This window comes from Leptonotus elevatus, chromosome 1 (assembly GCF_054856555.1).
Source record: "Leptonotus elevatus isolate MCC_2025b chromosome 1, RoL_Lele_1.0, whole genome shotgun sequence".
In the NCBI taxonomy this organism is placed as follows: Eukaryota; Metazoa; Chordata; class Actinopteri; order Syngnathiformes; family Syngnathidae; genus Leptonotus; species Leptonotus elevatus.
In genome coordinates this window covers 10424299-10452207 of record NC_141239.1, presented here as the reverse complement: position 1 = coordinate 10452207, position 27909 = coordinate 10424299, and the positions used below count along the sequence as shown (strand labels likewise).

The 27909-nt window shown below is 37.9% G+C and overlaps 1 protein-coding gene across 1 annotated transcript; it reads left to right on the top strand.

The window, feature by feature from the left end:
- The first annotated feature begins 1239 nt into the window (after window positions 1-1239).
- LOC147180669 (serine/threonine-protein kinase OSR1-like) lies at window positions 1240-19224 on the top strand. Its single transcript, XM_086076653.1, has 17 exons — window positions 1240-1442; window positions 2054-2166; window positions 5678-5786; window positions 6667-6808; window positions 7538-7593; window positions 8138-8247; window positions 8322-8423; window positions 9958-10091; window positions 10196-10244; window positions 10333-10398; window positions 10508-10630; window positions 12478-12513; window positions 12676-12837; window positions 12923-13028; window positions 13107-13175; window positions 14328-14392; window positions 15126-19224. The coding sequence occupies exons 1-17, from the start codon at window positions 1373-1375 to the stop codon at window positions 15198-15200; spliced, it is 1587 nt and encodes a 528-aa protein (XP_085932779.1). The 5' UTR covers window positions 1240-1372; the 3' UTR covers window positions 15201-19224.
- Window positions 19225-27909: the final 8685 nt, after the last annotated feature.

Genomic DNA, 27909 nt, shown 5'->3' with positions numbered 1-27909 from the left:
TTCCAAAATCTACAAAGTTCAGGGATGCTGGACAGGCAGTGGCCATCAAATTTGGTAGATGGTTTAAATGGCTATGAAAATTGAATTAATAGCAAAGGAGAACTTTAAAGATTAAACCCCGAGGGGAAGTGGCGAAAGGAAATTACTTCTCGTCATTTCTTGTTCTCAGTGTGTATTCAACAAGCAGGAACAAGCCCTGCTGCTTCTTCACATACCAGAGACTGTCTATAGTTGGGCTGTGTTTGCCCGTAAATTTCTCCATGTACAAGACACGGTTCGAGACAAGGATAATGCAATTTCAGAATAAAATAACAAAATGCATTAATTACAATGATTAAAATATAATAACAATAATATAATGCCTCAAACTCAATGGACCTTAATGTTACCGTATATTTAAATGAAACTTAAATATAAACTTGGCTCAGTTTCGATTTGGCAGCACATCTGCCTCACAGTCTTGAGATTTGTGGTTCAAATCTTGCTGTTGAACTTTCTTCTTGCGTGGAGTTTAAATATTGTCTCTGTACATGTGTTTTTTTTTCCAGGCCTCCTCCAATATTCCAAAACATGTTTCTTTGGAAGATTATATTTGTCAGTAGGTAATAATGTGAGTGTAAAATAGTTGTTGGTGTAAATGTGCCCTAGCTATGCTTGACTATATGAATCCACGGTGTACCCTGCCTCTCGCCCCAAGTCTGGCTGGAAATGTGCTTTTAGGCTATTACAACTTTTTAGCATCTTCAGTCAAGCAGTTAATAAGCGCATGGTACTGTGTAAATGAGGTACATGCCACTGCTGAACACAGCTGACTAGAATAAAAATGCCTAATGCTCGGCCTACACTACAGCATGTAGCTCAATGCTTCGCTCTAGTGGTGAAGGTGTTTTGACAATTTGAGTGCAATGTGGGCTTCGCCGGTTTGATCCTCTTGAACGCATCATTTTCACCACAGTCTTGATCAAATGAAAAATAATGTTCATATTTTATTAGGTTAGATATAAAACTCAAAGTCAGATTAGGAAGTGTTGGGGCTCCCTAAAAGTTCACCCTGAACAAATTCACATTGTGGCAAGTGGTTCGAAAAAGTGAAGTAACACAATACATGAATATATGTACTCAGTCACGTGTTACGAGTGTACTATGTCTGTACACTCAAGATGGCGGTCCCTTTGTTCCCTCGTATGTGTACTGACGTCATACGATGCGTCAGTCGCACGTAAAGTTGTGTTGACAGCGGCGACCGCATTTGTCGCCCAAGAGCCGCAGTCGGTACCATTTGTGCCAAATGGAGTAGCCTCGAAGCAATCATTTCAGCAAACGCATTTGAATCAACTCGGACGCACTACTTAAACGTCCTAACAACGACACTATGGCAGACGACCAGTCCGCGCAATCGTGGACAATCGACAAAGATGACTACGTTCTCAACGAGGTGATCGGTTAGTAGCCTAGCTTGCTAATGTTTGCCTGCTAGTCTTCGCTGTTTCGTCAACGCGATGCTAACTGCGACTAGCCAAATAGTGTTGCGTGTAAGACAAGGCCAGTTAGGACACGTTGTCTCATTACGCTAAGGTTATAATAGGTGTGGCGTCGGCTTGCGAAATGATCAGCATTACTTTGACAAGATTGTTTAAGAAAGCTTCCAGAAATTCACCATGAAGCTGAAAGCGCTTGTTAACGTAGCCGTCGGTATGTGGTCTCGTCAGATGAGAGCGGAGTGGGTGGGTGGTGCTCTATAGCAGACGCCACACTTTTACCTACAACGTATGCTGTCGAGTTTAAAGTGCCGTGCCAACAAACAGAAATATAGCTGTAATTCCACGACCATATTTGAATCGAATCCAAGGTTGATGCAATGCAGCTTTATACACCACCCAAATTGAAACTAGCCAATCGCCCTGTAATACCATCTCAACTGTGTCTACCTTAACGTGGTGATATAATGTCGGTAAAGGCATATTTTCCTGATCCAACATCAGTGAGTAGTTACTGTATGAAAGCTGTCCGTTCTTAGAGAGATTAGCTTCAAACGTTTTTATGTTCTCCTCAGGCAGTGGAGCCACTGCAGTGGTCCAGGCAGCCACCTGCAAGCCCAGAAAGGAGAAGGTGGCCATTAAAAGGATCAACCTTGAAAAATGTCAAACGAGCATGGATGAGCTCCTGGTAAGAAATTGTAGTTTTCCACATCTGCATTGTTGATACTTTATTCTGTTTGGTGGGAGTGTGGTGTGAAATATGTTGGGGTCCAACTTCACCAGGATAGCTCAAAACCTCGACACCAAGATCATAGATGACTGAGTGGGTATGATTAAAACCAACATTTTAAGGTTATTTCAATTTGTAATGTTTCTCTGAACAACTACCGTAGTCATTTTTATACAGTATTTCACAGGTATCTGAAACAAATTTGTCACAACAGAGCGGTCACTGTCCCATTATAGTCAACTTATCTTTTGAGCAATAGATAAAAAATACCCATGCAAACAACAAAATAGCTAACATGTAATGCTACTTTTGAGTGTTCAATTGAGTTTTTAGAGCTGGTGTAGGATACTGAACTTATGACATGGATAACATATTTGCAACACCTTTTTTCTTATGTCTAGGGGTGCACCTATCACAATTATCTGGCCGATCTCCGATCTTTAAAAAAAGTCTGACCTGCTAATCCAGATTTTTGCCGATCTTGATTTTTTTTCATAACAAGCAGCATACACCTTCAGAGTTCCAATCTTATTTTATTGGAAAACATTGAACTATATCTGTGAAATAATACTAATACCGGCTGCATAATGAAACTCAATTCAAGTAAAAATGCTCACCTTCCTTAAAGACTTCTGACACACATACTGGAGATGATGCAAGAAAGTGATTACACATATTCAAGCAATGTAGTTTTTTTCTTCTTCTTCAAATTAAAATGTGTTATCAATCTTCTCAGGTTGTTTTCTTGCTAGTATTTAGCCCTAATGCTCTCCGCTCCATGCACCATTAACATTTGAGTACCTGTGGTTAAATTATTATTTTTTTGAATTTATATTGTTTGTCATATTTAATTATTTGGCCATCTTGGATTAAACAGCCATATGCTTTGCAAAATGTTTTTTCCCCCAGTTCTGTGGTTATCACTATACTTTTTGCCATTCTGTGGTGGCATCACAAACATACACAAAAAAACAAAACGTAGATCGTTACAACTCAACTCCAAATAACATTCAACTTTTGGAATGTTTCAATCTACATTATTAGGTTTGCTCAGCTGTCAGTCAGAGTGGAAGCTGACATGAGTAAATTAAGATAGCGCTGGACGTATTTGTCAGTTAATTGCACTGTAATCTTGAGCAATTATTGCTTTTTTCAGGGATGGGCAACTTCACAGATTGTGTTCTCAATGAATGTGAAGGCCACAAAGGAGTCAAGGACCATACTACTGTATGAACAAGCACCACCTACTGTCATAGGGGAGTTAGAACTTTAAAAACAACAACAACATACAGTGTTCTTTTTATGTTAGAATGAATAACAATTATTAATTGAAAAGATTGATGGCATTTATTTACTAGTGCCCAATGTTTCTCTATTCTTTAGTTAACTTGAATGAACAAAGGGAAATGTCCACATTGACTGACAAGCTTTTTTTTATGGTACACTTGGTTTTGGGCGGCGGCCACCAAGTTTATACAGCTCTACAATTCTCCGTCGTGCGGGATTTGACTCCCGCTTCCAATGATTACAATAGTTACAAGTTGGACCTGATTCACTTGACATCCCCTGTGCTACTTTAGACAGAAATGGTGCCTTGGCTTTGTGGCTCTCTCATGAGGGGACACCACGTTGTTCAATTATGAATGGATTTAACCAGAGATGGGAAAATTACTCAGATTCTGTTCTTGAGTAAAAGTACAGTTATTTGTGTTAAAAAAAACACTTCAATTAATTACTCAAGTAAGACTAAAATACTACGTGCTCTGAAATGTAAAGTAAAAGTCAAAAATAAGAAGTGGTAACTTGCTAATTTCTCAACTGATTTTCATGAGTCTTACTTTTTTTTGTGTGTGAATGCCAAAGCATGGGCTATTAACTCATTCACACCAGTGACAGCTATAGACTTAAAAAAATTATTTGAACTATTTCTATTAGTTTAATTTCTCTCTCTCCAATTTTTAACATTTTAACCGGAGTATGAAAACCTATATATTTTTTGTACATTTAGAACAGATATAAAATGTGTGATTAATCGTTTTTATTTTATTTTAATTTTACTTTAAGAAAAGATTATTAAAAATTAGGGGCGTCCAGCTATTACAATTTTTAATCGAAATTAATTGCATGACAACTAACTAGTTAACTCACGATTAATCACATTTTATATCTGTTCTAATACAATTTAAAAAATCTAGGTTTTCATACTCTTGTTAACAAAAGTAGGAACAAATGTTAAACTAATAGAAATAGTTAAAATTAATTTTTGACATCTATAGCCGTCAATGGCAGTGAATGAGTTAATATTATATAACATTTGGTGGTAAAAAAAAAAGAAGAAGAAGCAAAACATATATATTTTAATCTGTGAAAGGTTACTCCCAGTTTTTTGTTTTTGTTATAATTGTACGCCGTAGTGCGCAACTCTATGCAGCACAATGTACTGGCATTCTTTTGTCTATTGGTTTTCTTGCCCTCCACACATGTAAGATGTGATGATGGCGACTTTGACCCTCCTCGCCCAAAAGAGGTGTGTCATATCTACCTATTCATATCTGTGGATGAGTAGTCCTGCGTGCTTTGTTTTTTTTTTTTTTTCGCCAACTGCACGTCATGTCATTGCATTGACATAAAGCCAATTATAGGGTTGGATGCTGGGAGTAATGCTTCATATGATTGGCGGAGGCAAGAAACAATTACTGCAGCTTTATCTTCCAGGTTTAATATATTATTTTAATCTTTGTCATTCATGCATTGAAAATTCAAACAACGACCTTGTTTTGAAAATGTCTCAAGTAAAAAGTACAGATACTGGTGTTCAACCTTTAACAAAAAAAGTAAATAGTAATTAACTCATTCACTGCCATTGACGACTATAGACGTCAAAAATTCATGTGAACTTTTTCTATTAGTTTAACTTTTTTCATTTCATTAATTTTTTTTATGAAAATCTATATATTTTTTTAATTGTACATTTATAACAGATATAAAATTTGTGATTAATCGTGAGTCAACTATTGAAGTCATGCGATTAATTACAAATACAAATTTTAATCGTCTGATGCCCCTTATTTTTATTTTTTAAATTAGGGGCTTCAGGCAATGATTTATTTTAAATTGTAATTAATCACATGACTTCACTAGTTAACTAACTATTAATCACAAATGTAATATCTGTTCTGAATGTACAATAAAAAAATCTAGGTTTTCATACTCTTGTTAGCAAAAGTGGATTTTTTTTTAAAAACTAATAGAAATAGTTTAAATAAATTTTTGACGTCTATAGCCGTCAATGGCAGTGAATGAGTTAAATAGAGTAGGTACAATCAGTGCAGTAACTCAAGTAACAAGTACTTATCCTTTGTTACTTCCTATCTGTGGATTTAACTGAATAAATAGGATCAGAGCATATTATTTAGTACATTTATCATTCAACACAAAGCTTCAGTGTTGTTGTTTTGTAACTTTGCAGAAGGAGATCCAAGCAATGAGCCAGTGCCACCATCCCAACATTGTGTCGTACTACACATCTTTTGTGGTGAAGGATGAACTTTGGCTGGTCATGAAGCTTCTCAGCGGTGGTGAGTTAACTGCAGCACAACTCAAAACATCATGTCTTTAACACAACCTTTTAACTACTGGTGTTTGCTCTTTGACTAGATTGTGTCGGTCTCTAGAAAGTCACATGCAGCAACATACGGTGTAATGACTGAATATCCAGCTGAGATCCAAGTGTGAAATACTGTAGTCGTCTGCTCAAATAGCGTCAAACAACATTTACATGTATTAGTCATTAGCCTTGGTTAGTCATGCCTCACTCAGCACTTTCACATTTCAAATCTCAAACACTAAATGTGAACACTATTACCAAATACATATACTAGCATATGAACACATTGCCATTGAAGCCTTCAGGTGTTTTTCACTTACAGCTGTCAAAAACAGTACGGCATCTCATCTTCGTGACAGCCTTTTTTCAAGGCTCAAGTACTTGACACTTAATCCAGCATATAACTCATGAAGGCAAACACTTTGTAGTATTAGAAAAGAAGTATTGTGCAAAAGTTTCAGGCCACCTTAAACTCTTCTGGGTTTATTGCCTTCTTTACAGCAGAAAACTAACATGATTTAAAAAAAAAAAAACACTACAGTACAGACACATTTTTGGTGAGGATCTGGATAACTGTGCAAACATAGGAATGTATTTCTTTTCTTTCATTATGGCATCAATGGAACATTCTATGCTCCAGAATCATCATACGACCACCCTTCTGTTAGGCTGGGCTTACATGACATGGTTAATCGTCCTGTTACCCACAATATCACATAAAAGCCATTGTAACATTAACCTGTTGTAACATCATGTGTGAACTGTGTAATCTCTTTGTTTGCCGTCGGCATATTTTGTGACAACCATCATTTCTCTCTTTTGCTCTCTCACTCTTTGTATCTTCTCCTCAGGCTCAGTCTTGGACATCATCAAACACATCATCTCACGTGGCGAGCACAAGTCCGGAGTGTTGGACGAGGCCTGCATCGCCACTATTTTAAAGGAGGTGTTGGAGGGGCTGGAATACCTTCACAAAAATGGACAAATTCATCGGTGAGACATCACATGTACTGTGCATGTGGAGAACACCCATACGTGTAGCCTATTATGCATATTAGGGCTCGAGACACAACCAATATGCTCGCAAATCTTTTCACTGTGCTGGTAATAATTTCATCCGGTCTGACAAGCGTGACTGCATGTTTTTAATGCTCTCTCTGCATTCTCACTGTTTACATACATTGTGATTGAAAGTCGCCAACTTTTTCACTACTTTAACAAGTCACCACCTCCTCCTTCTCCTCCACACTCCCATTGCAATGAGAGACTTATGTCTTCTTTTAAAATTATATGAAATAATCAAGCAGTTTTATTACCCACTGCTTATCGCAGACAAACCAAGTCTTGTCACAGTAAAATATTTTACAAATATATCTTGAGTCACTGTCCAAAACAAAACAATGGTATGCCTATTTAGGCAACTTTAATTCAACAAAATGTGGTTATGCTGTACCCCCCCACCCCCCCCCCCCCCAAAAAAAAGGTAGGACCACATACTTTGCTGGTACGACCAACTGGAAAAGTTTATCACACCAGTGCTATCAGTGCAAAAGTATATGTGACTGTGCTGGTTGAACTCGGTCTCAGCTCATAAATATTTTTTACAATGAAGATGCATAATTGAGAAGGCTTGTTTCACATGAATATTCTGTCTTCCGTTTAGCCTGTCATGATCTGTGACAATTGAAATTTATACTGATCTCATTCACATCTCATTTACAGTGATCTAAAGGCTGGAAATATTCTTCTTGGGGATGATGGCTCAGTTCAAATTGCTGGTACGGTGTTTGTCCCTTTCTCCTTGTCAGGAAGTCATGATATTTAGCATGTAGTGTTTCCCTGCTATATTGCGACTTACCTACTGCATCCTTGTAACATCATGGATTTCTTTTCTTGAGTGCATTGTGGAATGTCCCGCTACCTCACTCAAATCTGTAATAAGCTCCCATGTGGTTGTCAATATAGTTTTCAGTTGTTTATTGAATTTCAGGAGGACAGTAAACACAACATGCACACTCATGCAGGATTTTCTATATCATTTTTGCTTGCAAATTTTTACAAGTGTCACAGTCAAATGTGTTTAAAGCTTGAGGAAGTGGTAAAATTATAACAGACAGTACTAAATATTAATAAAATATTTTCACCTATTGCAGGTAGAAATGTATTCCAACGATGAACGGGGTCTCACTGTATTTTATAATAATTGATTTTGTGAAACAATCACAGGGAACATCAAGCTATTTCTTGGACAAGGTCTGAACTCTGACCATGTATCTTTTTTCCTTGTCGTCCTTTTCAATCCTGCATACTTGTGTCCCTCAGATTTTGGTGTGAGTGCCTTTCTAGCGGCAGGTGGGGACATGACCAGGAACAAGGTTCGGAAAACGTTTGTGGGGACGCCTTGCTGGATGGCCCCTGAGGTCATGGAGCAGGTGGGATTCTTGCTTTATTTTAATGTTTTTTTTTTGGTCTGCTTGATATTTGCTTACTCTACTTTGTTCTACAGGTCCGTGGCTATGACTTTAAAGCTGACATCTGGAGTTTTGGGATCACTGCCATTGAGCTTGCCACAGGAGCTGCACCATATCACAAATATCCACCAATGAAGGTAACTCTATGTTTTGGTGTATTTTTGATGTTTCCAATTTGACTACTTGGTTTTAAGGTCGATCACTATGTGTTCTATCTGGGATACCACTGATTTCTTGCAACACTTTTGAACACCGTCGGGGTTATGCCATAGGGGAGAAAGCCCGCAGGGCTCCACTTGGGCTTTTGTAATTTCTAGTGCCTTCCACCAGGCAGTCAGGGTGGCGGAAATCATTGGGTTTTTAAAACAATTATGTTGCTTAATCGATGTTGTAATGAAGAGTGAATCTAGAAGTCTGAGGTTATTACAATCCTTCTGTTCTAGTTCCAGCCAACAGTTAGTATCTCTGTTGGGTTGTGCCCATAGAATGATATATTGTAGCTGGTTAGCTATATAGTAGTGCATAAAATTTGGTGCTTCTAGACCTCATTTGGATTTACTTTTCTGAAGAGTAGATAGGATCTTTGCTTTTTTTTTTTTTATTCCAATAAAATTTTGTAACGGCCGAGTCCAACAACTGGAACCAGTTTGCCGTAGGTTTAAATGGAATCATTGAGAATTTTTTTTTTATTTGGGTAAAACTTTTATTTTAATGGTGGCTATTCGTCCTATTAGAGAAATAGGAAGATTATTCCAGCGCTCCAAGTCACTATAAATGCTATCCAGAAGTGGAGTAAAGTTTAAATGAATTAAATCAGTTAATTTAGGTGAGATTTTTATGCCTAAGTATTTTAAATTACCTATAGGAAATGAGTAGTGTGGGTCCTGGCTTGCAGGGTTCCATGAATTTTCTGTAATAGGTAGTAGTGTTGATTTTGTCCAGTTAATAGAATAATCTGATAAATGTGAGAACTTAGTTATTAAGTTAAATACTTCCCCTAACGAAATAGCAGGCTTTTCTAAATAAAGTAAAATATAATCGGCATATAGATTCATTTTGTGTTCTGTTACCCCAGAGGGAATTCCTTGAATCCTTCTTTCCTGGCGTCAGTAGTTAACTGAGGTATATTTAAGCTACTGAGGAATGCCTCAATATGCTCAGGGTTAGGCTTGTTAGTTTCTGAGTATAGGTTGCGATAATAGTTATAAAAAATTTGATTAATTTCTTCTGGTGATTGTGTGCATTCACCAGTTGTCCCTTTTAATAGCCGTTATAAGAAATTTTTCCCGATTGCGTTGAAGTTGGTTTGCAAGAAATTTACCTGATTTGTTATTCCATTCAAAGTTGTTGTATCTCAATTGTTGTATTATAAACTCTGTCTTTTTAGATAGCATATCGTCTAACTGTATTTTTGTATTTTGTAAGTCAGTCCATAACCACACTCATATTAGCGGTCACTGTCACCTCAAAGGATAACAGCTTAAAGCTTGGCAGGATGGATTTGTGGGATTGCATACCTGTACTCTCATGAATCCAACTGCCTCATAAGGTTCATGCCCTATGGAACACATGTGCATTGTGTAACATGGACCAAATGATGCTCATTGTTTATTTGTATCCAGGCTGTCTTCTCAGTTGAATGTAGAAGCTGACAGTTGCCTGTGTGTATAGGTGCTGATGCTGACTCTGCAGAACGACCCACCCTGTTTGGAAACGGGCATCACAGACAAGGAGATGGTAAAGAAATATGGCAAATCCTTTCGCAAGATGATCACCTCGTGTTTACAGAAGGACCCAGAGAAAAGGTCTGTTCATAAATTGTCTCTTCGTCGTGGCATTTTCTTTTTGTTTTTACCATTCTTTTCACGGTAATTTCCCGTCCTGTTTATTGCTATTTGATCCTATTTAGGCCAACTGCAGCTGAGTTGCTTAAGCACAAATTCTTCACAAAAGCAAAGGCAAGCTTTACATTTTATAGAAATGCAGAGTATATTTATGTACATTGTATTTTTATGTTTGCGTAATATTTGTCGCCTATCTTTATAGAATAATGACTACCTGCAGGAGAAGCTGCTACATAAAGGTCCATCAATAACAGATCGGTCAAAAAAGGTTTGTCATCCATCAATGAATTACATTTGATGTGTTCCAGTGAACTGACAAGTATTAACCAGTGGGGATTTTTACATTTATTTATTTATTTTTTAACTCAATGTCAAAGGTAAGGCGTGTTCCAGGATCCAGTGGCCGCCTCCACAAGACGGAGGATGGTGGTTGGGAGTGGAGTGACGATGAACTGGATGAGGAGAGCGAGGAAGGCAGAGCTGCAGTAGCGGCTTTGCGGGTGAGGTGTTTAACAGTTTCTTATAGGAATTGATCATAATTGTGTGACAAGTACCTTTAATGTGTGCCCAATGGATTTATAGTCATTGGCCACCGCCGGCTTATTTGCTACGTCCTCTACAGTATAAAAATATTTTATGCTTTGGATCCCAGGTCACATCTTCGACACAAGACAAATGTTGTATGTTAGTGGTAACGGTACTTTATCGCAATGTAACTTCTTCTAATCAGAGCCATGGGGCTGTCGTGTCATACAACCACTTCTTGTTTGAATACCTCATTTAATTCCAGAAGAGGTTTGGTGAGGCAAAATATACAGAAAGTATTGGAATAGCAAGGTCAGTTCCTTTGTTTTTGTTGTATACTGAAGATATTTGGGTTTCAGGTCAAAAGATGAATATGAGACCAAAGCTCAAAATTCCAACTTTATTTCATGGGATTTATATCTAGAAGGGGCAGTTAAACAACTCAGTACAGCACCTTTTATTTGAATCCACCCACTTTTCATGTGAGATCTGTCTATATATAATATATCTATTAGTCTCCGGACACTGGGCCATTATTAGCACTGGAGATTCTCATTTACGTCAACAAACGTGTCCTGAATAAATTAAAATAGTTTACTTATTGTACTTTTCCCGAAAAATGCTTCATAGTCCAACATATGACAAATCCAATTTGATAAAATTATTGAGTGGTAAATGGAGTGCACTTTAATAATGCTTTATCTTCATGCATTTACTAAGCCATCCATTATTCACTTACCTCATTGAAATATATTGAGTTGCTAAAGTCTACACTAACACTGGCCATAGTAAGTAATTTAAATTAAGTAATTAGGTAATTTTAAGAAAGTAATTTTAATGTATTTTTTTCTAATTTTAAGTAGATAATTTATCTTACATAATTTTCTTTAAGCACCAGGATCCCGTGCAGTGTCGCTACCTGGCCAACTCGTGAACCATGGATGTTGTTTTGCCCCATTTTAAATCCATGTGTGTTGTGTGTAGCTTGAGCAAAAAATACCACTTCTGTTCCCTCGCATATATGCATGACTGAGTAAACTCAAGTGTATTGTGTCAAAGATTGTGCAGAGGCAAGAGCATACACTACAACTTCACGGGTGGGTTTGGTAAATGGTACTTCATTTATATAGCGCCTTTCCACCTTACAAGGCCCTCAAAGTGCTTTACATTTTGACTACTCATTCACTTCTTGATGACGCAGCATCAGGAACAACTGAGGCTTCATTCAGTATGTTGTTCAAGGATACTTCAACATGATCACAATGGCCTCGGATCGAACCTACAACCTCAGGGTTGTGAGACGACCACTACCACTGAGCCCCGCATCCCACACTTTACAGTATGCATTGACGCATTATGAATTTATGTTTTTTGCAACGTCCAATCTGCTACTTAGTTTGGAGTCGCAACCAATTCACGAACTGCCCGAATATCTATATAGTGTCTTCGGTATACAACAAAAACAAAGGAATTGACCTGCTGTTCTAATATTTTTGTAAGTACTAAAGTGATTGAGAACATTGAAAATCTATACCTTGTTAAGCATTTCCTAGTGAATTAATTGTGAATCAGCACTAGTTTGTCTTCTTGAAGACTTTCAAAACAAAAGTATACATAAGGTTTGCCTTAACACATGCTGATCTTCTAATGTGAGTCAGAATTCATGTCCTGGTGTGGGATTATATACTCTGCTATCCTCTCAGCTGTGATGTCATGAAGTCCTATGTGGGATCCTTTAAATTCTAACCATGAATATAACAATTGGGTGTATAACAGAATTGCATGTTTTTAATCTTGACAATCTGTCATGTCCATTCTGCAGTCACCCAGAGTGAGGGACGGATCTCAAACTATGGAGGTGAGTGTTTATGGAGGACATGACTAGCAGATGTTGATTTATCTTCTAATGTCTTGATGATATAATTTGCATGACTGTCTCACTTGTTTGTCATCTTCTTTTATTTCTTTGCTCGTGTAACACTGCAATCACTTTAACTCACACGTGTGCCGTACCTCTTAGATTTTTCCACCACCGGGTGGCTCCAGTACGCACCTTAAGGTGCCGCCTTCGGTCAATGCAAATGTTTTGCCTGTGGGTCAAAGTGGCGAAGACGTTCCACAACAGGCTCCCGCTCCCGCCCCCGCTCAAACAGTGAGCCCCTCACACGGACCCTCCACTCAGGTAATAAGACACGAGAAGTTGAAGGCGGTATTACAAAGCCTCAATTCACATGGACCTCATGTATGTTGCCTGCTTGCTGTTTCAGGATCCCATCGTATCCGATGCCAGCGTTCCCATCAGCCTCGTCCTGAGGCTGAGGAATCCAAAGAAGGAGCTCAATGACATCAGATTTGAGTTCATGTCTGGCAGAGGTAGGATGATGATCATCTTACCTTGTGTGCTAATTGCTAATTGTTTTGATTTCTGTTAATGTCTCTCAACGTCCTCAGACTCTGCTGATGGAGTGTCTCAGGAGTTGGTTTCGGCTGGTCTGGTTGATGGGAGAGATTTAGTCATTGGTAAGTTGTCCAGTGTCTGTTGCTAAACCTACAGTAGACTTGATCAACTCATCTAGTGCTCTGTTTTATATACAATTTCACAGGGCCTGAATGAAATTTCTTCATGGTAGATGATAATTCACCACTGGCCTTCCAAATTGTTGTCATAAATTCAGATTCAGACAACTTTATTAATCCAGGCGCACCTTGGAGGCCCAAATGTACATTCAGCACCAACAAACAATAAGACAAAGTCATAGAAGACATGGTAGCTTTATAGCATTAAAAGATTTGCATTCCTTTTTAACATATCGTTATACATTTCCGAGCTGCTCTTGAACTCATAATTCACTATGGTGCGCACAAGAATTGTTACACACAGAGCAGGTGCTTTGACGTTCAGTACAGCACAACGCTGGACTTGGCGGCAAAGCTGATGTTGTGTTCAACAATCCATGTAAGTTGAGTCCAACTGCTACATGTTGATGGATAATGTAGAGTGAGTCTGTTATTGTGAAAAGTCCACCAATTGGACAAGTGTGACTCGATGGTCCAGCCCTATCAGATCAAACAATTTCATACACAATATGTCATCTGAGACCTAAACTCAAGCTCAGGCTGATAGTACCTACCTGCCTACCTTGCTCGCTATTTTAATGAAGAAGAAAAAACCCAAAGATTTCCTTATTTTCTGCCCATGTTTTGTTCTCACTGCTTTGCAAATACAATATGTATGGAACATTGTCATGTACTGACTGTATTTGGAAATTAATTATCATTGTGCCAACCAGATTGTGATTTAAACTTTTTGATTGGCCTCAAGAGGATTTCAAATTTGCCCCCAGCACTTTATGTTTGGAAATGACTATACTTAGAAAGCAACATGTGAGAAAAAAAAAGTTGTTTTTTAAAAATATATATTTTTTAAGTCCAGTCGCCATTAATGCCTTCTCCCCCCACTTAATTAAAACACAGACAAGTTTTTTTGTTTTGTTTTTTTGCACTCACACAAACACGCACACATACAAACATGGTCTCCCAGGCGGGGAAGCGAACCCACGCCAACCTGCATCGTAGGCAAGTGACGGTACCACTCCGCCACCTGGAGCCCCAAAACACAGACAAGTACCATCGTCGTAACCTAACTCCTGATTTCCTTTATCTTCATTGCAGTTGCTGCCAATCTGCAAAAGATTGTGGATGATCCTCAAAATCACAAAAATGTCACTTTTAAGCTGGTGAGTACAGCTGTTTTCCACAAAGTGGCCATGAGGAATTTATTTTATCAACTACAGAAAGTACCCGGGTTAGCGATCACGTTTTTACTGCGGTGGGGGTTATTTGTAGGAATTGTTTAAAAAAATATATATATATATTTTTAGAATACATCAATAAAGGTGGATTGAAAATTACAATTACATATTTTACAATACATTAGAAATTTGAACTTAATTTTCAATCAGTGGAAGACTTTTGCAGTTTTTCCTCTTCTTTCAATTCTTTCATAATTGACTCCAAATTGTCCGTTGGAGTGAGTGTGAATGGTTGTTTGCAGAGGTGGGTGCGTCAATGAATTTTGAGCATCCGTCATTTGTCAATCATCAGCTCATCAATATTTCAAGCCAAATCAAATTGTAAGCATCAATCTGTCATTTGTAAACAAAATGGGTGCTCATCATTGACGGACCTTGCTTCAATATTGGTGGTTGTTTGTTTGTTTGTTTGTCTGTCTGTCTGTCCCCTTCGTTAGTGCCACTTGGTGTGCAGTATCCCTAAATGTTTACCATTTACATATTGATGTTTTACTGCATTTTAATGAACATTTACGTTTTCATTACTTACAGTATGCAAAATAATTACTATTGACCAACATATTTTATATACACACACACACACACACACATACACACAAAATCTGCATTCCACCACTATACATCCGTTCCATTGATGTCTCATTCTTTTGTTCCCCAGGCGTCTGGTGTGGAGGAGTCGGAAATTCCAGACGACGTTAAACTCGTCGGCTTCGCACAGCTCAGCATCAGCTAAGTCAAAGAGCGTGCAGCAAAAGACAGCAACTACTGGTAATGCGCTGCTGCATGCTAGTAAATTCAATGACGCCACTGCTGCCAAAGAGAGGAGGACGGCGAGACGTGAAGCTGGCTAAAAGCGTGACACTGCGGCAGGATGCACGAGGACCACATGGAGAGGAGGTTCAGTTCATCACAGGAACACACTTGAAACGTTTACAGTGCGCTTATTCATGGGAGAGGACATGCAATCAATTATTAGCTCCAACCCCCCCCCCCCCCCCCCCCCCCAACTCTTCATTCATAAGCAAGCACAACCCAAACCATCAATTGCCAGTACTGGAAATGATGCCTTCCTCTTTTTGTTTTATTTTATTAAGTTTTTTAATTAAAAAAAAACTGTGCCAGAAAACTCACGAGTAAAATGTCACCTTATGCTACACTGAATTTGACCAGTGAGAAATTAAGCCTTAGTTATTTGTTAACTATACATCATATCCCACTGTATAATTGAGAAACTATTAGTGATTATCGGCTCAGTAGTTAAATGCAATTCTAAGATCTCCAAGAAAATCCTTCCAATGTGGAATTGACACAATTTAGAGATGTCAACAAACAAGCAAAACGTTTCCCCTTACAGATGAAACACAACCAAAGACAACAATCAGGCTCTGACTGCACCAATAAACTCATTCAAATGCACTCATATCACAGCTTTAACTACTTTGGGTCCTGATATCGGTGCAGACATTTAAAGAGGAAGTCAACACCCCCCCAAAAAAAATTCTTGGCAATGATATGTTCAATGCAGCCCCAATAGTTTAAATACGGCATTCTGGTTAATATTTCGTTAGCAGCAAAATCCAGTAGTTTTTCATCAATATCAGAGGGTGGCCATTTTGCCACTTGCTGTCGAGTGAAAATGACATCACAGTTGCTCAGGTCTCAGGTAACAACCAATCACAGCTCAGCTTCAGAAAACAGTTGAGCTGTGATTGGTCGCTGCCTGAACCCTAAGCAAATGTGATGTTATCTTCAGTAGACAGTGGCAAAATGGCCGCCCCTTGAGATGGATAAAAACGGCTGGATTTAGCTGCATAACTCATATTTCACAAATGTAATATTAATCAAAATGTCATGTTTAGACTAGTAAGGTCATATATGACATATTATTTGTTAAGTGTTTAAAAGGAACCCTGACTGTAATGACAAGTTTGCTCTATTATTTATTTGATTGTTATTAATTTTGAGATTCACTTTTCAATAACAATTTCCAGTTGAATTCATTTTGTAGAAACTTTTATTTGTACGTACGCCGCCATTGTTGTTTACGTCACAACGCATTCAGTGCGTAGCGACGTAGAATGGCTGTCTGCCGAGCAATGCGAAACGGGTATAAAGAAAGCGAGGTAAGCCTCGTAGCATTCATGCGATCGGAAGAGCTCGGGGAGGCTGACGCAAACAACAATGGCGGCGTACGTACAAATAGTTTCTACAAAATGTATTGTACTGGAAATTATTTTTGAAAAACGAATCTCATAGATATGTTGGTAACAAACAACCAAATAAATCAGGGGTGTCAAACGTACGGCCCGTGGGCCAGATTAGGCCCGCAAAGGGGTTTAATCTAGCTCGCAAAATGATTTTGTAAAATAAAAATAAAAAAGAGTATTGCACGACCAATTAAAACATATACATTTTTAATTTTACAAGCAATCCCAAGATGAGCAATGCAACTTGTACACAGAATTGCCCTGCGTGTCATTTTTTTTTTTACACACAACCTAGAGTTACGTTTTGTTTAAAAAAATAAAATAAAAACACGGACCAAATCAAACATAAATGTGCTAAATATGACACATTCAATTACTGGTAACACATGTCCTTACAAGTTCATTAACTGTGCCACACATTGCATTCTAGGAACAATACATATGCAAAATGGGTCGATAAAACGCATCCGGAACTCATACGGGCATAGTCTTACCTCGTCCATTTGCATTCATGTTATTTTTGTAACACTATATTTACAGTTGAGCTATTTAGGGCTGGACTGCAAATAGCGAAAATGTGCGTATAACTGAGGGCAATTGTTTTTAAGTTATATATCATGATTTTATTGATCCGGCCCACTTAGTGACATTTTTTTCTCTCCATGTGGAGCAAACGTGTCATTACAGCCTGGCTTCCTTTTAAGGTTGACTTCCCCTTTAAGTTGGAGTTTTCCTCAAATATTCACAATAAAAAGTAGACTGGCCTGATATCCTATGCAATATTTGTTTTCACTGGATGTGACGCTGTTTGCTACTAGTACTTGTCTTTGGCTGAATTAAATGTCTCTCTGTACCTCAATAGTTGAAGTGTCAACAAGCAGCAAGGTAGCTCCACCGGATTTCCACAAGCATCCTAGCAAAGTGAATTCTTGACACGCCAACACGGGTCACATTTGCTTTATTTTTGCGAGCTATGTTCAACGTTCAAGTGGTAATGTTGCATTTTCGTTTCATTGGGTTGAACAGCTTTTGGGAAATCCTTAATGCATCTGAGAAGTGTTGAGTCCATGCTGGTACGGCTATCAAAGGGGCAGATTTTCAACTTCACAGGAGGTGTGTGTTATCAGAAACTGGAAATGTTTTAGCAGAATAAAGGGGCACTTCACCCAAATAGCACTCACCACTGGTGATATAAAGCCATGCAAATGAGTGGCTAGCCATTGTAAACTATTCATTCCTTTTTCAGAATCATTGCATCTATTTATAGAAGGAAGTCCCACTTAAATTGAGCGCTTTTAATATATTACAGATGATTATCAATGTGGGATTCATTGCTTTGGAAATGAATTCTCATATTGATGTAATTTTAACCCGTGATTTAATTGGCAACAAGTCGACTTGGAATAGGCTCCAGCTCACCTAACCTTAAACAGGAACTGGATGGATATATTGCAACTTAGCTTGTGCCAACATCTTAATGTGTTTTATTTTTTAGGGAAAACTTCTGACCATAACCCCACCCCACTTTTATTTATTTTTTTCAAATTACAGATACCTGTTAGCATGCTAACACCTATGCTAGCATAGTTTTCATTGCTGTTAGCGCTGTAAAACATACAATTCCATTCTGGAGTTGCTATAAAATGTATTTAAAATGGCGGCCATAAATATCTATTTAGGTGGAGTGACCCATCCAAGGAAAATTGTAGTTTCCTGACAGTTTATGTGTGTTTGGCCGTATTTGAGTGTCTTTGCTGTCCAAAAACGTCTCTGTCACTCCCAGTGTAGCTGTCTGCTTTATTCATACCACATGAAAGGGCTGCCTTGAAGCTGCTTGTTCAGGTACCGGAGTAAATAGTGTGTAAAGAATGATTTACATGTACTTATGTTGCAACTCCAAGCACTGTCACCTACGTTTATTTTTTGGGTTTTTTCATCTGTAACTATGTTGATGCAGTTGACTGTTAAACGTGTACATGCCGTAGAAAACGACTTGTAAATGTTGATTCTGGAAAACTGATGCTAAACCTGATTGTTGACTCATCATGAGTTAATATTTTTTTTTGTGTTTCTGCCATTTGCCTTTGTCATTTGCGTCACTAATCATGCACAAATTGGATTAATTGGCACCTTATTGATATGTTAACACGCGTATTTTACTTGTTCTGATATGCAAATGTTTTTTCATGAGAAGTTGTCATATGACACAGGCTACATTTGCGCGCGCGCGCGTGTGTGTGTGTTTGAGCTGTTGTGTGTATGTGTGTGTATTTTTGGTGTAACCATCAATGCCCTGGATTATTTTTACCTAAAAGAAAATCATTATTTTTTCCTCATCACAGTAACTGGATCATTAGTATTATTTGAATCCAACGATGGCATACTAACATCACAATTTAAAAAATATGCTTATTCAGTTGTAATACTTTGTCAAATGCCAATTTGAACTGGAACATTTATTTCAAGACAAATTGTACCATTGATGTAAAATGTCACTACGAACAGAATGATTTTTGGGTTGATGAATAAAGCCACAGTGGAGTAAAAACAAACAAACTGTTGCATTGTTGTATCAAAAAAAAACATATTTACATTTTCCGGGTCAAGCTAGGGTGCAAAGTAGTGATCATGCTGTGGCTAACTACCCCCCCCCCCCCCAAAAAAAAAAATTCACCCCATTTTTTCCCCTCCACACTGTAAAGATTCCAAATGCATCAAAAGGCATCACTTGAAATCAATGCTACATGGTTGTTTTCGTTGAACATCTGGTGTCTGTACTTAAAATGTCAAAGAAACTGTTGTCCTAACCCTAGTTTAAAACCCTACTTTGAAACCCTAACCCTAGTTCTAAACCCTACTTTGAAACCCTAACCCTAGTTTAAAACCCTTGTCCTAGTAAACCGTAATTACGTGAATTTGTGTATTTTTGTGTATTTGATGACGCCCCCTGTAGGAAGGTCCTAGTAATGCACCACTTCATGAATAATTTACACCAGTGTATATTTCACAGCATTTGATTGGCTGACCGTCACCTGTCCCCACAATTGCACACGTCTCCATAATTCAGTTTTTCTCAAAATGCTGTGTATTGTGAATGTTTGTCTGTAGACGCAGAGCTTTTTTTTTTTTTTTTTTTTTTTGCAGCCACCAATTCCTAAGTAGATAAATTAAATAATGAAATACCCTTTGACATTTAATTATATATTTCAGTATTTAATTCTTTCAGTGGTTGTTTATTTGAAAATGTACAATGGTTAACAGCTGTTTATCACATCACTTTGAACAGCTGGAGGCATAGACAGAGAAACTGTCAGTGCCATACATTGATTCATCATTTAACATCCCACCCTGCCTTTACAGTATAACATCTTTCTGTACACCAGTGGCCAAATGTTTTGAGAATGACATTGATTTTCTAAAAATCTGCAGTGCTGACTTATTATTATTGTTTTTTTATGATGGCAATTTGCATGTACTCCAGAATGTTATAGTGATAAGATGAATTGCAAAGTCCCTATTTGCCATGACAATTAAAGTAATTTCCTTTAGTGACCTTACAAACTTTAAGTGAAGAAGGCTTCAGGGCACCCAAGAAAATCCAGCAAATGCCAGGACTATCTCCCAAAGTTGATTCAGCTGCGGGATAAGGACATCACCACCAGTGTAGAGCTTGCTCAGGAATGGCAGTAAGCAGGTATGAGTGCATCTACACCCATGGTGAGGGAGTAAGACTTTTGTAGGATGGCCTGGTGTGACCAGTGAAAAGGGATCCCATAAATACAGACCAAAATAAGGAAAACAGAGTTAAAGTTATCGGATTAACCCCCTTTCCAACTGTTTGGGGCATCTGGAAAAATGCTTGTCTGGAGAAGAAAAGGTGAGCGCTACCATCAGTCCTGCTTCATGCCAACAGTAAAGCATCATGTGACCATTTGCAGGGTTGCTTCTAAGCCAAGGAATTGGGCTCGCTCACAATTTTGCCAAAAAACACATGCACCCATTACTAAAGTATAGTACCAAAACATCCTCGGACAGCAACTGTGTGACAGCAGCAAGGTTATTTTATTTATTAAAGCAAAAATACATTTTCGTTAATGAAAAAAATATATATAACTTTTTAAAAAAACAGAAACTGAAATCACATTTAACGATTACAAAATTATAATTCTAGCAATAATATCCTTTGTTTTTGTCTGTGTTAATTCATTTAGTATATGAGCCTTTGGGGTTAATTTTAAATGTGAGAATTTTTTTTTTAATTGACACTAAATCATAGAACAGCCACTCTTATCAACAAAATTAATAATCCAACGACTGAACCAATTTGTTGATTTAAATGTGATTTATTATATTGCCCGGAGTACGGAAGTGACGTCATCTAGCAGCCCCGATAGAGAACTGCCCGGGCTCTAATTACTTCACGATACGTGATGACGTGTAGCTGTGTTGATGAGGTAGGTTTGAAGCTCGAATTTTTCCTCCAGAAACTTGTTATAGGACTGCTGAGCGTAGCAAGCAGGCACATATTACTATCCTAGAAAACAGGTTTAATTTTATTATTATGGGCCTGCTGCGAAGCAGGCACATATTACTATCCTAAGAAAATTGGTTTATCTTTTTTATTATATTATCTTCCACAGATTTTTCCGCAAAAATGCGGCCGGCACCTTGACAAATGAGATATCAAACGATGCGGCTCGATCTGACTCGCTGCGCTATTATTTTTCTCGGAATTCCAAGTTACCATGGCGACGCAATTCCCAAAAAACTCCCAAAAAAGTCCCATTGGAATGAATGGGAAACCGAAAATGATCACATCAAATCAAGCACCTTTTTCCAAGACACGCTGCGCGCGCATTCGTTAACCGGCCAATATGAATTTTAGCTCATTTTGTTGCAATTTTTCTCATCTTTAGCTCAGTGTTAAAAAAAAATGTAAGAAATGAAAGCTCTTCCCCCTGTGCGGGTTCAAAGACAGTGAGCGAAAGGGAGACAAATAGCCTTTTAACATTGGTGTGTATTGCGTCGGCTTGAGTGGAACAATTAGCCCCAGAGTGACGGGAGCCCAAAAATCTATTTCCAAAAGTTTCACTTCAACTCGTCACCATGGCCACAATCTTTGCTCACTAGACATCAAATTCGCACATTTTGTAGTCACAAGGGTCTTCTTTCTGACAAACTCACTTTTATTTGGCTAAGGTGTCATTTAGTACCTTTATTTTCACTTTAAGCGAAGAGAAGTCGGACTTTTTCGGCTATCTTTCCCATGTTAATTTCGCCGCCTTTCTCTCTTCATTTTCTATAAATCATAAGTTTTCAACCTGCTCTAATTTGGTCATTTTTCATCCGATTAAAAAACTGAGAACATGCTCGCGTTCCCCAAACCCTTGCCGTTCTAACGGATCTGGAATCTGCATCTTCAACCGTTAAGTCATGAGAGGCTTTTGTTCGAGGTGTGCATATCCTATACAATATCAACGGAATATGTGTGCGTGATGTCTCCAGTATAGTAAAGTTCCAATGTGTGTGCGTGAATGTGCATGTTTCTTAAAGCGACAGTAAGATACTTTTAGTTTATGTTGATTATGGTTAACTACTACATTTCTTGACCGATTCCAGTCGTTTAAATTTTAAACTGTTCAGCTCATTTACATTTTCAAAAAAAACTCAACATGGCTAGGGTTTCATATTAGGGTTTAAAACTAGGGCTAGGGTCATATATTACAGTTGCAAACTAGGGCTAGGGTTTAGAATAAGGGTTTCGAAGTAGTGCTCGGGTTAAAAATTAGGGTTTGAAACTACGGCTAGGGTTTCAAATTAGGGTTTAAAAATAGTGCTAGGGTTTCATATTAGGGTTTAAAAAAAGAGCTAGGGTTTCAAATAAGGGTTTCAAACTAGGGCTAGGGTTTCAAATTAGGGTTTCAAACTAGGGCTGGGGTTTCAAATTAGGGTTTCAAACTAGGTCTAGGGTTTCATATTATTGTTTAAAACTAGGGCTAGGGTTTAAAATTAGGGTTTCAAACTAGGGCTAGGGTTTCATATTAGGGTTTAAAACTAGGGCAAGGATTTCAAATGGTTACAAACTAGGGCTAGGGTTTCAAATTAGGGTTTCAAACGAGGGCTAGGGTTTCAAAATAGGGTTTAAAACTAGGGCTAGGGTTTCATATTAGGGTTTCAAACTAGGGCTAGGGTCATATATTACAGTTACAAACAAGGGCTAGGGTTTCAAATAAGGGTTTTGAAGTAGTGCTCGGGTTAAAAATTAGGGTTTGAAACTAGGGTTCAAAATTAGGGTTTTAAACTAGGGCTAGGGTTTCAAATTAGGGTTTAAAACTAGGGCTAGGCTTTCAAATTAGGGTTACAAACTAGGGCTAGGGTTTCATATTAGGGTTTCAAACTAGTGCTAGGGTTTCAAAGTATGGTTTCAAACTAGGGCTAGGATTTTAAATTAGGGTTTCAAACTATTGCTAGGGTTTCAAACTAGGGTTAGGGTTCAAAATTAGGGTTTCAAACTAGGGCTAGGGTTTCAAACTAGGGCTAGGGTTTCAAACTAGGGCTAGGGTTCAAAATTAGGGTTTTAAACTAAGGCTAGGGTTTCAAATGAGGGTTTCAAACTAGGGCTAGGGTTTTCAACTAGGGTTAGGGTTTCAAAGTAGGAATTTAAACTAGGGTTATGGTTTTAAAGTAGGGTTTAAAACTAGGGTTAGGGTTTCAAAGTAGGGTTTTAAACTAGGGTTAGGGTTTCAAAGTAGGGTTTAAAACTACGGTTAGGGTTTCAAAGTCGGGTTTAAAACTAGGGTTAGGGTTTCAAAGTAGGGTTTAAAACTAGGGTTAGGGTTTCAAAGTAGGGTATTAAACTAGGGTTATGGTTTTAAAGTAGGGTTTAAAACTAGGGTTAGGGTTTCAAAGTAGGGTTTTAAAGTAGGGTTAGGGTTACGAAGTAGGGTTTAAAACTAGGGTTAGGGTTACGAAGTAGGGTTTAAAACTAGGGTTAGGGTTTCAAAGTAGGGTTTCAAACTAGGGTTAGGGTTTCAAAGTAGGGTTTTAAACTAGGGTTAGGGTTTCAAAGAAGGGTTTTAAACTAGGGTTAGGGTTACAAAGTATGCTTTTAAACTCGGGTTAGGGTTTCAAAGTAGGGTTTAAAACTAGGGTTAGGGTTTCAAAGTAGGGTTTTAAACTAGGGTTAGGGTTTCAAAGTAGGGTTTTAAACTAGGGTTAGGGTTACAAAGTATGATTTTAAACTAGGGTTAGGGTTTCAAAGTAAGGTTTTAAACGAGGGTTAGGGTTTCAAAGAAGGGTTTTAAACTAGGGGTAGGGTTTCAAAGTAGGGTTTTAAACTAGGGTTAAGGTTTCAAAGTAGGGTTTTAAAATAGTGTTAGGGTTTCAAAGTAGGGGTTTAAACTAAGATTAGGGTTTCAAAGAACGGTTTTAAACTAGGGTTAGGGTTACAAAGTAGGGGTTTAAACTAGGGTTAGGGTTTCAAAGTAGGGTCTTAAACTAGGGTTAGGGTTTCAAAGTAGGGTTTCAAAGTAGGGTTTTAAACTAGGGCTAGGGTTTCATATTAGGGTTTAAAACTAGGGCTAGGATTTCAAATGGTTACAAACTAGGGCTAGGGTTTCAAATTAGGGTTTCAAACGAGGGCTAGGGTTTCAAATTAGGGTTTAAAACTAGGGCTAGTGTTTCATATTAGGGTTTCAAACTAGGGCTAGGGTCATATATTACAGTTACAAACAAGGGCTAGGGATTCAAATAAGGGTTTTGAAGTAGTGCTCGGGTTAAAAATTAGGGTTTGAAACTAGGGTTCAAAATTAGGGGTTTAAACTAGGGCTAGGGTTTCAAATTAGGGTTTAAAACTAGGGCTAGGCTTTCAAATTAGGGTTACAAACTAGGGCTAGGGTTTCATATTAGGGTTTCAAACTAGTGCTAGGGTTTCAAAGTAGGGTTTCAAACTAGGGCTAGGATTTTAAATTAGGGTTTCAAACTATTGCTAGGGTTTCAAACTAGGGTTAGGGTTCAAAATTAGGGTTTCAAACTAGGGCTAGGGTTTCAAACTAGGGCTAGGGTTCAAAATTAGGGTTTTAAACTAAGGCTAGGGTTTCAAATGAGGGTTTCAAACTAGGGCTAGGGTTTTCAACTAGGGTTAGGGTTTCAAAGTAGGAATTTAAACTAGGTTTATGGTTTTAAAGTAGGGTTTAAAACTAGGGTTAGGGTTTCAAAGTAGGGTTTAAAACTACGGTTAGGGTTTCAAAGTCGGGTTTAAAACTAGGGTTAGGGTTTCAAAGTAGGGTTTAAAACTAGGGTTAGGGTTTCAAAGTAGGGTATTAAACTAGGGTTATGGTTTTAAAGTAGGGTTTAAATCTAGGGTTAGGGTTTCAAAGTAGGGTTTTAAAGTAGGGTTAGGGTTACGAAGTAGGGTTTAAAACTAGGGTTAGGGTTTCAAAGTAGGGTTTTAAACTAGGGTTAGGGTTTCAAAGTAGGGTTTTAAACTAGGGTTAGGGTTTCAAAGTAGGGTTTTAAACTAGGGTTAGGGTTTCAAAGTAGGGTTTTAAACTAGGGTTAGGGTTACAAAGTATGATTTTAAACTAGGGATAGGGTTTCAAAGTAGGGTTTTAAACAAGGGTTAGGGTTTCAAAGTAGGGTTTTAAACTAGGGTTAGGGTTTCAAAGTAGGGTTTTAAACTAGGGTTAGGGTTTCAAAGTAGGGGTTTAAACTAGGGTTAGGGTTTCAAAGAAGGGTTTTAAACTAGGGTTAGGGTTTCAAATTAGGGTTTTAAACTAGGGTTAGGGTATCAAAGTAGGGGTTTAAACTAGGGTAAGGATTTCAAAGAAGGGTTTTAAACTAGGGTTACGGTTTCAAAATAGGGTTTTAAACTAGGGTTAGGGTTACAAAGTAGGGTTTAAAACTATGGTTAGGGTTTCAAAGTAGGGCTTTAAACTAGGGTTAGGGTTTCAAAGTAGGGTTTTAAACTAGGGTTAGGGTTACAAAGTAGGGTTTAAAACTATGGTTATGGTTTCAAAGTAGGGTTTTAAACTAGGGTTAGGGTTTCAAAGTAGGGTTTTCAACTAGGGTTAGGGTTTCAAAGTAGGGTTTAAAACTAGGGTTAGGGTTTTAAAGAAGGGTTTTAAACTAGGGTTAGGGTTTCAAAGTAGGGTTTTAAACTAGGGTTAGGGTTTTCAAAGTAAGGGTTTAAACTAGGGTTAGGGTTTCAAAGTAGGGGTTTAAACTAGGGTTATGGTTTTAAAGTAGGGTTTAAAACTAGGGTAAGGGTTTCAAAATAGGGTTTTAAACTAATGTTAGGGTTACAAAGTAGGGTTTAAAACTAGGGTTAGGGTTTCAAAGTAGGGTTTTAAACTAGGGTTAGGGTTTCAAAGAAGGGTTTTAAACTAGGGTTAGGGTTTCAAATTAGGGTTTTAATCTAGGGTTAGGGTATCAAAGTAGGGGTTTAAACTAGGGTAAGGATTTCAAAGAAGGGTTTTAAACTAGGGTTACGGTTTCAAAATAGGGTTTTAAACTAGGGTTAGGGTTACAAAGTAGGGTTTAAAACTATGGTTAGGGTTTCAAAGTAGGGCTTTAAACTAGGGTTAGGGTTTCAAAGTAGGGTTTTAAACTAGGGATAGGGTTTTCAAAGTAAGGGTTTAAACTAGGGTTAGTGTTTCAAAGTCGGGGTTTAAACTAGGGTTATGGTTTTAAAGTAGGGTTTAAAACTAGGGTTAGGGTTTCAAAATAGGGTTTTAAACTAATGTTAGGGTTACAAAGTAGGGTTTAAAACTAGGGTTAGGGTTTCAAAGTAGGGTTTTAAACTAGGGTTAGGGTTTCAAAGTAGGGTTTTAAACTAGGGTTAGGGTTTTAAAGAAAAGTTTTAAACTAGGGTTAGGGTTTCAAAGAAGGGTTTTAAACTAGGGTTAGGGTTACAAAGTAGGGTTTAAAACTATGGTTATGGTTTCAAATTAGGGTTTTAAACTAGGGTAAGGGGTTTCAAAGTAGGGTTTTAAACTAGGGTTAGGGTTTCAAAGTAGGGTTTAAAACTAGGGTTAGGGTTTTAAAGTAGGGTTTTAAACTAGGGTTAGAGTTTCAAAGTTTTGTTTTAAACTAGGGTTACGGTTTTCAAAGTAAGGGTTTAAACTAGGGTTAGGGTTTCAAAGTAGGGGTTTAAACTAGGGTTATGGTTTTAAAGTAGGGTTTAAAACTAGGGTTAGGCTTTCAAAGTCGGGTTTTAAACTAGGGTTAGGGTTACAAAGTAGGGTTTAAAACTAGGGTTAGGGTTTCAAAGTGGGGTTTAAAACTAGGGTTAGGGTTTCAAATTAGGGTTTTAAACTAGGGTTAGGGTTACAAAGTAGGGTTTAAAACTAGGGTTAGGGTTTTAAAGTAGGGTTTAGAACTAGGGTTAGGGTTTCAAAGTAGGGTTTTAAACTAGGGTTAGGGTTTCAAAGAAGGGTTTTAAACTAGGGTTAGGGTTTCAAAGTAGGGTTTTAAACTAGGGTTAGGGTTTCAAAGTAGGGTTTTAAACTAAGGTTAGGGTTTCAAATTAGGGTTTAAAACTAGGGTTAGGGTTACAAAGTAGGGTTTTAAACTAGGGTTAGGGTTTCAAAGTAGGGTTTAAAACTAGGGTTAAGGTTTCAAAGTAGGGTTTAAAACTAGGGTTAAGGTTTCAAAGTAGGGTTTAAAACTAGGGTTAGGGTTTAGAGTAGGGTACTAAACTAGGGTTATGGTTTTAAAGTAGGGTTTAAAACTAGGGTTAGGGTTTCAAAGTAGGGGTTTGAACTAGGATTAGGGTTTCAAAGTAGGGTTTTAAACTAGGGTTAGGGTTTCAAAGTAGGGTTTAAAACTAGGGTTAGGGTTTTAAAGTAGGGTTTTAAACTAGGATTAGGGTTACAAAGTAGGGTTTAAAACTAGGGGTAGGGTTTCAAAGTAGGGTTTAAAACTAGGGTTAGGGTTACAAAGTAGGGTTTTAAACTAGGGTTAGGGTTTCATAGTAGGGTTTTAAACAAGGGTAAGGTTTTTAAAGAAGGGTTTTAAACTAGCGTTAGGATTTCAAAATAGGGTTTTAAACTAGGGTTAAGGTTACAAAGTAGGGTTTTAAACTAGGGTTAGGGTTTAAAAGTAGGGTTTAAAATTAGGGTTAGGGTTACAAAGTAGGGTTTAAAACTAGGGGTAGGGTTTCAAAGTAGGGTTTAGAACTAGGGTTAGGGTTTCAAAGTAGGGTTTTAAACTAGGGTTAGGGTTTCAAAGTAGGGT